The 9,571-nt window shown below is 40.2% G+C and overlaps 1 protein-coding gene across 1 annotated transcript in view; it reads right to left on the minus strand.

The window, feature by feature from the left end:
• The window catches only part of nr3c2 (nuclear receptor subfamily 3, group C, member 2), a 71,904-nt gene that overhangs the window by 12,108 nt on the left and 50,225 nt on the right, over window positions 1-9,571 (minus strand). The window contains exons 5-7 of the mRNA XM_020591756.1: window positions 8,035-8,379; window positions 5,215-5,359; window positions 1,409-1,539 (exon numbers count right to left, since the gene is read on the minus strand). Of these exons, the coding sequence (XP_020447412.1) occupies window positions 1,409-1,539; window positions 5,215-5,359; window positions 8,035-8,379 (621 nt within the window). The remainder of the gene's footprint in view (window positions 1-1,408; window positions 1,540-5,214; window positions 5,360-8,034; window positions 8,380-9,571) is intronic.

Here is a 9,571-nt window from a genome sequence, read left to right on the forward strand (position 1 = left end):
CTGACTATCCCAACTGTCTTCGGCTGTTGTGATGACATACAGTATGACGTAGTTTCAGAGACAGGGCAGGATGGGAGAAGACGAGGGGCTACTGTTTGAATTTGATTTGACTCTCACTTTGCTTTTAATGGTCAGAAATTAGAGGGAGAAGTTAGTTAATGCAGCTTTAAAAACAATACTTGTATACTTAGTAACATAATATGAATACAGATATAATCTAAATAGTGAAAATGTAAAATGGACAAACATGCTAGGATGAAGTCAAGTTTACCAAAGTTGCCCATCTGAGTCCAGCATTCACACACTACTTTCAGAGGCCTCAGTAACTGAAAAATAAACACTCTGCCAATGAATATTTCCACTGATTGGCACTGGAACTGATGTTAAAAAAGTCTGTGAGTCCAGCCAGCAAGCAGACTCTTCAAATAGCTCGCCACAACTCTCTTAGATTCCCATTATCCTCACCTCTCTCTATAGAAATTCATTCAGCATCTATTTGACACCAACAAACATGAGGCCCCATGCAAACACATGCATAAAGACCTCAGTTGGTCTCCTGTGTCCCCGTGTAGCTTTAAGCATTATGGTTATTTTTATAATAACTAAAACTGTGGGTGTGGACGGTGCAGTTATGACACAGCTGACATCACAGAACCTTTAACTGTTACTACTGAACTGACAGCAGCAGCTCACAGTGTGTTGAGGTGGTGGAAAAACCGCTGTTTTCAGTTTCCAACAGAGCAACTTGGTCCAACACATCCTCTCTGTGAGGCTGCAGTGCCTGTGGGCGCAGTTTGGCGGAGACTGGCAACACTGTGAGACCTTCCGTAGGGAGTGAGGGAAGTATTTTGCTTATCCATAGCCAATTAAAACATAAAGTAACAGATTAGCCTTCCGTCAGAGAATGGAAAAATGAAGACACAGCTCCTCTTCTTATTTACATACGCTGTATGTTGCTACACAGACAGGTGAATACTGCACCTGTTATGCATGATAATGGATCACTTAGAATAAGCTTGATGCATGACAGACTTTAAAAGGCACAATCATGTGTGCCAGGAAGGCAGCTACTAGCACTGCCAACATTGTCTCAGCGCTGTGTGGTGGATGGAACAGAATACAAGACACCTTGTCAATATGTTTCCTATATGAGAGGTAGTCTTTTGGTTAAGCAACTTGGGAGATGTTGGGTGGTTCAGGCCATGACAGTCAACAGTTTGGCAGTAGATAATAAAATCGAACTGTGAGGAACAAGCGCCAATCTGGGACCTCACAAGGCATCGCAAATTTACCTGTATGTAGTGTGACACACAGATTATCGGTGAGCTACAAACATCAGCACAGCAGATATTTCCAACTGCACCACCCTAATGGTAAGCGGGGTGCAGGCCTGTAGCTGACTGCCTACCTGTGCTGAGAAGCAGGAGGACCTTCATGGAGAGGAACTCGTTGTAGGTTAGCTGCAGTCGCACAAACTCCTGGCTCACCTGCCTCATGCCCAGACATAAGTCATACATGGCTGATGTCCGCATGCGTTCCCTGTAGAAGGACCAGAGAAAGGAGGAGGGAGGGGAACATGACAACAAAAGCTTTTTTAAACCTCACAAAAAGTAGTATTTCTTTCAGAAGTCCTGCTCAGATTTACACAGTATGTATTTATTCTTCATTTAATCTCAGTAATAATGATTTTTTATTCTTTTGTTAAAGCTAACGCACTCACTGGCTTCTTCGCTCCATTCCTACCACACTATATCAGACCAGTGAGACAGTATAGTCACACATTGCAGAGGAGGTTTCTGCTAGACTGGGCTAAGAGCAGAATACCAAATCCCCCCCAGACTGCAGACGCTACGTACAGTATCACAGCCCAGATGCATCCCTTTTTCTAAGCATGTGGTAGACTAGGAAAGGCCCCAGAACTAAAAGTCCAGTCACCACAGAAACACCTTTAACATGTGTATTTTCCAATTTAACTATGTTAACAGAAATGACACACATAAACATGGTTTACTACACACACAAAAGTGTATACGCAGGCTCCTCATGCCTAACGCTCTCACTACCCTTCTTTTTCATACGCATTTTGTCAGGAGAATAATCTCAGTTTTGTCACAGAGTTCACAAAACAGGAAAGAAACATTAGGAAGGATAAAGCACGAGCCAATCAGAAATGTGCTCTCCAAATGCCACAGATTCAAGGGAATCTCTGACTTTCTCTCTGCTATAAATCACCATGACACTGAGACTGCAGTAATTAAATGCAAATGGCGTGGCTTGACTTGAAAGGGTTCTGAGCTTTACCCACAGTACAGTGAAACTATATCATCACACAGGCAGGGAGGGTGGAGACTTCGCTCTGATAACAACTAGACTAAACATTTTGTAAAGGGGACCAGAAGCAGTCGATTCGGAACAAGTGCATAGCTTCTGCGATAAAGCATAAGACAGCATAGTGCTTCGCAGTATGTGTTGTACATCTGTGCCCGACTAAATGACTGATAAACTGTGAGCAGACCTGTTTCACCGCTACGCAGCTCTGAGTATGTGAGCAGTTTCTCAAAGCGCAGCATACCATCATTTGATACAACTTTGGGCTGAAGTTTCTAAAGTCTCCACACGTTTCCTCTCTCTCCTCCTCCTGCACTCTCTTCCTGAAATGAATTTTGCTGAATCACTGCCCAAAATGAGCTGCTGGTTTTGGGGAGGAAAGGAAAAAACTGGCAGCAATCTCTCTCCTTCCCTCCCTCACTTGTTCTCATCTCCCTGTCTCACTCTCTCTTTGGTTCTCTTCCTGTCTGTCTCTCTCAGTACTGAGCCCTACCTGTTTCTCTGTTTCTGTGGTAAAAGATTCAAGAAGGAGCTTCAGAACTGAGGAGAAAGAAGTGTTCAGATTTGATTGGAAGAAGTCAACAACATTTCTAAGTTCAGAAAAATGTCCTAATACATTGCTTAAAGTCTAACTGAAATATCAATATATTGGTCAAATATCCTGTCAAAGTAATTCTAAAATGTACAGCTTTTAATACTGAAAGGTTGAAAATGTCTCCAGAAATGCTCCTTTATCCTTGAAGCCTTTGAGTGTGTGGGCCAGTGCATGTGTGACACAATGTAAAAGACACAATGTGCCACGGAAAAGTAGCTCGCCTCCAAAACAATCCACTTGCTCGTTCCCCTCGTCATACTATCGCCGGAGGCGGGCTACCTTTCCGTGATCATCTTGCACCACTAATTGCAGTTTGCAAGTGTTTTTCTTTGTTAGAAGCGGTATTGGCAAATAAGGACCAGTCCCTATAGACCTGACTGACATTGATAACTACAGGTAAAGCTGTTTAAGATGCTACAGCCTAAATAGCTGATTGATTGGTCATATGATAAAAGACAGAAGCAAATGAACAGTTTTTTTCTTGTAAACTTTGTCTTTATGTAATGAACATTGTTTATACTGTATATGTTGCTTTTCATTTCTACCTTTAGATTATTCCGCAGACGGGTAACACGTTAAAGGAAAACCCAACATAAAATATCTTAGTAAGGGGGTTGGGCCACCGCATGCAGCCATAACAGCTTCAGTGCTCCTTGGCGTTGATTCTACAAGTCTCTGAACTCTGCTGGAGGGATGAATGCCATTTTCCCACAAGACATTCCCTCATTTGGTGTTTTAATGCTGGTGGGGGAGACGCTGTCTAACATGTCGCTCCAGAATCTCCCATAGTTATTCAGCTGGGTTGAGATCTGGTGACTCTGAAAGCCACAGCGTATGATTCACATCATATTCATATTCACCAACCCATTCAATGACCGCTCATGCCCTATTGATGGGAGCACTGTTATCCTGGAAGAGACCACTTATTTGTTCAGGTTTTGCCCTTAATTTGTTGCCCGTCTGTATATTCATCATGTAGATTAAGTGAATCATGGGTGAGTGCCCAGAACTTTTAGGGAAAAAGCTTTATCTTGTGTAGACATTTACGACACATCAAAGACTAATTGATAGAGATTACGCAGGCTTACTTTGTCTTTAATGTAAAATGCACATCTGTCTTTGCAGAATTTACTCTCAATCAGTGACAGATTTCACTCTAATAGCTGAGTGAGTGGACAGTCTATTCAATAAATGCCTTAAAGCCCTGAGTCAGTACTGTAAGCACTAAGTAGCTATGGAAACAAGTGTACACTGTCCATTCCCCCAAAGCCTGAGGGGACTCAGCAAAGTTGTGGACCAATGCATGGTGGTCATGTGCTCCCCAATAGAGCAGCGAGCGTGTGAGCAACATCCGGGCCACCACTATCTCCAGCCAGTCTATATCTCCTCTGCTCTGTCAAGCTGAATACCAGGCCCATCCATCAATGGGACAGGCCTGGACTACAGAAAGTGCATCAAACGGTAGCAGCTGCACATTGTACAGTAAAAATAAATAGATGTTCTCCAAAAACAGTTAGCCATGAGTGAAACACATAATTCTTAAAAAACTCTGATCCGCTCTACACTACATTGATTAGAGGATCAAAGTGCTGTGGAAAACGAATGCTTTACCAATAGCACCAAGGTCACAGTGATATAGCACACAGAATCTGCAAGTGTATTGCACAATAGCATTCGCACTGTTGATTGTTTATTCATTTATTTTGAACAAACTGACCTACTCACTAACATTAACTTACACAAGCTATTAGTTGAAGCTTTTAAACCTGCCCCTGAGTGAACCTGCTCCTCTACAGTACGCTGCCTACAGGAGCTGCTTTTCTCCTCTTTGATTAAGTCTGTAACATTCAATCCATCAGCAGCCATGCACTTCAGCTCCAGTGAGAAAAGATACAGCTCTTCTCCACTTGCTCTCCTGTTCAAACATATTAACACGGATCAAGTGGGCCATTGACTGCCCCTGCTAGACCTTGATAGTCTGTGCCTGATGCAAATAAAGAAGCATCTATGTTAATGTAATGTTTAAAATAGTACTCTCCAAAATCCACTTGTTTATTGACATATTTGCACCTGATGAGCAGCTAAAGGAGCAGAGGCTACTAACACTAATAGTAAAAAGCCCTACTGTTGAACCTTCTACTGTACCTACCTATTAATGATCTATTTAAAAAAAAAAGTACTCATCGTCACATCTGTAGCAAAAAAATATATCATACCTGTGCTGCCGCTACATATCAAGACCAGTACACTTCAATATCATCAGAGCAGATATGGAAATAATATGGACGTACTCGTTAAAGATGAGGTCAGGGGCAAAGTAGAGCATCTGTCCATTGGTGTGTTTGTAGGAGCGCCAGCTGAGGCCAAAGGAGGACAGACACATCCAGGAGTACTGGATCAGGGTGATTTGGTCCTCGATGGGCAGGGCCCGAAAACCTAAGTCATACAAAAACAACATGAAGTGTAGTGATTTTATACATTTGGACTTAAGCAGCATATAATTAAGAGGCATTTATTTAACAGGGCATGAGCATGTGCGTACCTGCATCTGCATAATCATACTGTGTCTTCGCTACAGGGTAGTTTCTGTGCTAAGATTTGTTTAGACACGATAACCACAGAATTATTCACCCATTCTTGTTTGATGCAGAACCCTCAAAGGCCTCCAGTTATTGGTATGTTGTGTATAAGACACCAAAAATAGAGTCAAATAGGAAACTTGCCAAACTCTCAATCAAACTCTGGCAAGAAACTCCTCATGCAAAACAGAGGACAACTGAGGACACACAAGTCACTTTTGAAGTTTTAAGGCCTATTTTAGTTTTATGCATGTCAAGCTGTCAAACTGTTTTTAACTAAATATTTGAAAAGGTATGTCAGATGCCTAGCTCAACATTAACTTATGAAAACTGTCTGTGCACTACGAGATTTTGTTTTTCAAGTTGGTCTAAACATTAGAAAAGTATGTTCTAATAATGTAGCTTCCACTGACTAATGAAAGAAGAGTCACAAACTTTCCTTGAACATATTCTGGCCCTGTATGTTAGCCCTGCCACATCCAGATGTAAACTGAATGCAGGTGATGGCATGTCTGAAAGTCGAAGGTACTCATTTTGACCCTTCTGTCTGGCTCCCCTTCTATTTATATGTCCGGATATGGCAAGCAGACACCGTAGAGGTATCAAATATTTGCAATACAGCAAATTAAACAGAGCTACCTGTGAGGCATCTTTCAATTTGTCTTCCACAGTCTGGTATTTTCTGGATTTTTGTTTATTCCTATGCTGTGTCTTACACAGTAGGTAAAAATAAATGAGATAGACACTAGATGTTCTGTTCAGCATCTGACAATGGTGATGTAAATGAGTTCAGTGTGGAAATCTTTATCTTGATTCTGTGTTATGGTAAAACAGGATTCACTGCTAATCGTGTTGAAGCTTTGCAGAATGATTTACAGACTTAAAATTTAAAAGTAAAATGGGCTGCTGGGTGCAGTGTTGTATTCTCAAACTGTAGAGATCAAAACTGAAAATGTAGGCATGTTATCTTCATTAAAACCTGTCAGTAACTACAGCATAGACTCCTACCTCATTTATTAGACTTAACACTCACATAAAACAGACAAAATTTAAATAGTTTCTTATAAACAAATTCATTATAAATATCTACAGACATAGACTGAAAATATACAATTTATTGGATTTATAAGTTGCTTGAATCTAAATAACTACAGCCTTTTGTAAAAGTGACTTTCAAAAGCAAAAGAGGAAAATCGCTTGACTTCTCCGACAACCTAAAACACTGCAACCATCTCAATTAAATCAAACCTTTAGAAAAGTCATTTACATATTTTACACATACTGTAGTACCTGTGAGAGCATTGTTTCAACTCTTTTCCACTTCTGGCTTAAAACACTCTTAAACTGTATTTAGCACAGTGGCCCTGACAGCTCAACACACTGCAACACGCACACAGAAAAATCACAAAACATCTTCACCAATCTGACAAGAGAGACACATTCTGCAAAGTGAGAGAACACGACCAAATACGGAAACAAGCTGCAAATACTGAAAACACAACCATATAGAACATTTCTATGGGAAAAAAAGGGGGAAACTTAGCAGTAACTCTCCTAAATAATTCCACCAAAACACATTATGTATGCCTCTGTCACCATCTGCAATTGCTTTTGATTCTTTCTTTTTTCTTCTCACTAATTTTATGCTTATCTTAGAATATATTTGTTTTGTTGAAACAAATGTAACTTATTATTAGCAGTAGTAGCGATACTGGCAGGGGGAGTAGTATTACTTTGGAGTTGGTGCTACAGCACACTATTTTTGTTAATATAATGGTTTCTTTTGTTGCTATGTTTATCATTACTTTTAACTCTTTCTCCCAACATACTGCTGTATAATTTCCTCATTATTATTTATTGAACTTTCTTTTGCTTTGTTTTGTTACATTTTTGTTTTAAACCTATCTACCAGTCACTTGATTTATTGTCCTTACAAATGCACAACGTGCAGACTCACCCATAAACAATAATACACTCTCACCGCTCATGCCAGCATTCTGTTCTCTAGTACACCCTGGGTGTTTTTAAATTTCTTTAGCTGTGTCTTTCCTCTCTGCTTTCTCTCCCTGACCATTACCCATCAAGCTCACTGTATATGGATTTATAGCCCAGAACAGCCATATCAGCCTTCTGATACTCTAGACACAGGGATGCTAACATGTCTGTATCATGTGACCAGAATGTAAACAAACAGAAAAACATTTTCCTGATTTTCCAATTTTACCATTTAAGGATAGTTTGACTTTGACTACATGAGGCAACAACAAACATGTCTCCGTGTCTCAGCTGTGTTCATCACACTGTAGTGTTTCCATTGTTGTCTGTGCTATCTGCAGCCTTTTTCAATGTGGTTGTTTTGTGTTTTTTCACATTGCAGCATTTGTTTTCTAAATGCAGATGTTGGTGCAGATATTTCCTTAATTTACTTGTATTTTGTTTATTGTGTGTTTCATTAAGCTGCATTGTGCTGAGCTCTCACAGCCACGGCCACCATAGTTTAGGCCTCAGCCCACTGCTCCAGTGCTCACTAACCTGGAAGTACTTTGGCCCACTTCACCATGCGTACCATCTGCTTTCCGGCCAGGTGGTTGAGACTGGACAGCAGGTGGTCAGTGGTGTCAGGCTGTGTGTTGTCATAACCAGAGTACACCTCTTCAGGCTCGATCAGCTCCAACACGCTGCAGATGGAGGGTGCCAGAAAAGGTGTGACCACTCCAGGCCCATGGGGGACCAGGGCTTTGGTAGCGGTGGCATTCAGTTCCTTCTCAGAGGACAGGTAGACGCCTCCAACACCACCTGTGGCAGTTTGGCCATCCTTAGAACCCTGCAGGTCCTCGCTGACTCCCTTCAGTTTCCCTAGCTTCTTGGACTTTCGTGCTGTGGGGAAAACAGCCTTAATGAACACATTGTTGATGTTGGAACTTCTTACATTCACAATCTGAGGTTATATTTATAATGTGACATGCTCTGACACACATATATGTATAATATAGTACATTTTATTTCTCACAATTTACACAGCACAGTTTTCAATATAATATAGGCTATTCACAGGACTTGTAACTATTTTCATTGCTTTTTCCAGCCTGCACTGTGCCACTGGACCCCCACTGATTCAAGATGCTTTTTGCTCAGGACCTGCGTTTTTGCTGTAAATGTCATTAGTGCAGGTTTTGTACTTTTAATATGCTAATACAATATGTTATTACAGCCTTATTCCAGTGGTCATTTACTAAACCAGTGTAAGGTTCCTGAAGAAACTCATGCATAGAGAGCTTGTGGCTGGGTGTTGTTGATGTTGTTGGCCTGTAAAGCCCATTTAGATTTTTTTATGTGATATTGGGCTGTAAATAAACTTGATGTGGCATGACAGCTGACAGTCCTCATGCATTTCTCAGTGACAGTTTTCATAAACCAGTACAGTGCTTTAGATAAGGTCACAGAATGTGTCCAAAGCACTGAAGTATCCCTGAGCTTTTAGAGCTAGTATTCATTATTCACTGCTTTTGCATATCCGAATAGATAAAATTACAGAAAGCACAAAGTATCCCTGAGCTTTTAGAGCTAGTATTCATTATTCACTGCTTTTGCATATCCGAATAGATAAAATTACAGAAAACGGTGCTAGTCTTTATTATTATACTTTATACCACAGGATCAGATGAAAATTGGGTGAATTAGGTAATTATCATCAAGAAATCAAAGTTACATTAATTTTAATCAGTGTTTAATTTTGACACAAAGTCAAGAAACTTTGCTTGGAAATTACAGTGGCATAAGCATAAAAGCATAACATTTAAAATCATTTGTATTTTTATTTTTATTTTTGATCTGATTTATTCTTTCAAGCATGTAAAGACAGTTGATATGTCAACACACATAATTTTACACATAATCCAGTATCAATTTGCTTATACCTAGTACATGCTTGAATGGAGTAGGAAGAAGTCAGACTTATCCAGTCCTACCCCATGACATCATCTTACCATCATTGGTTTGCAAGCAGTATCTCTACATAGATAATTCTCTTCTACACCACACAAGTAATATACTAAAAAAATTATAACAG

Source organism: Monopterus albus, unplaced genomic scaffold, assembly GCF_001952655.1.
Source record: "Monopterus albus unplaced genomic scaffold, M_albus_1.0 scaffold15.1, whole genome shotgun sequence".
Taxonomy (NCBI): Eukaryota; Metazoa; Chordata; class Actinopteri; order Synbranchiformes; family Synbranchidae; genus Monopterus; species Monopterus albus.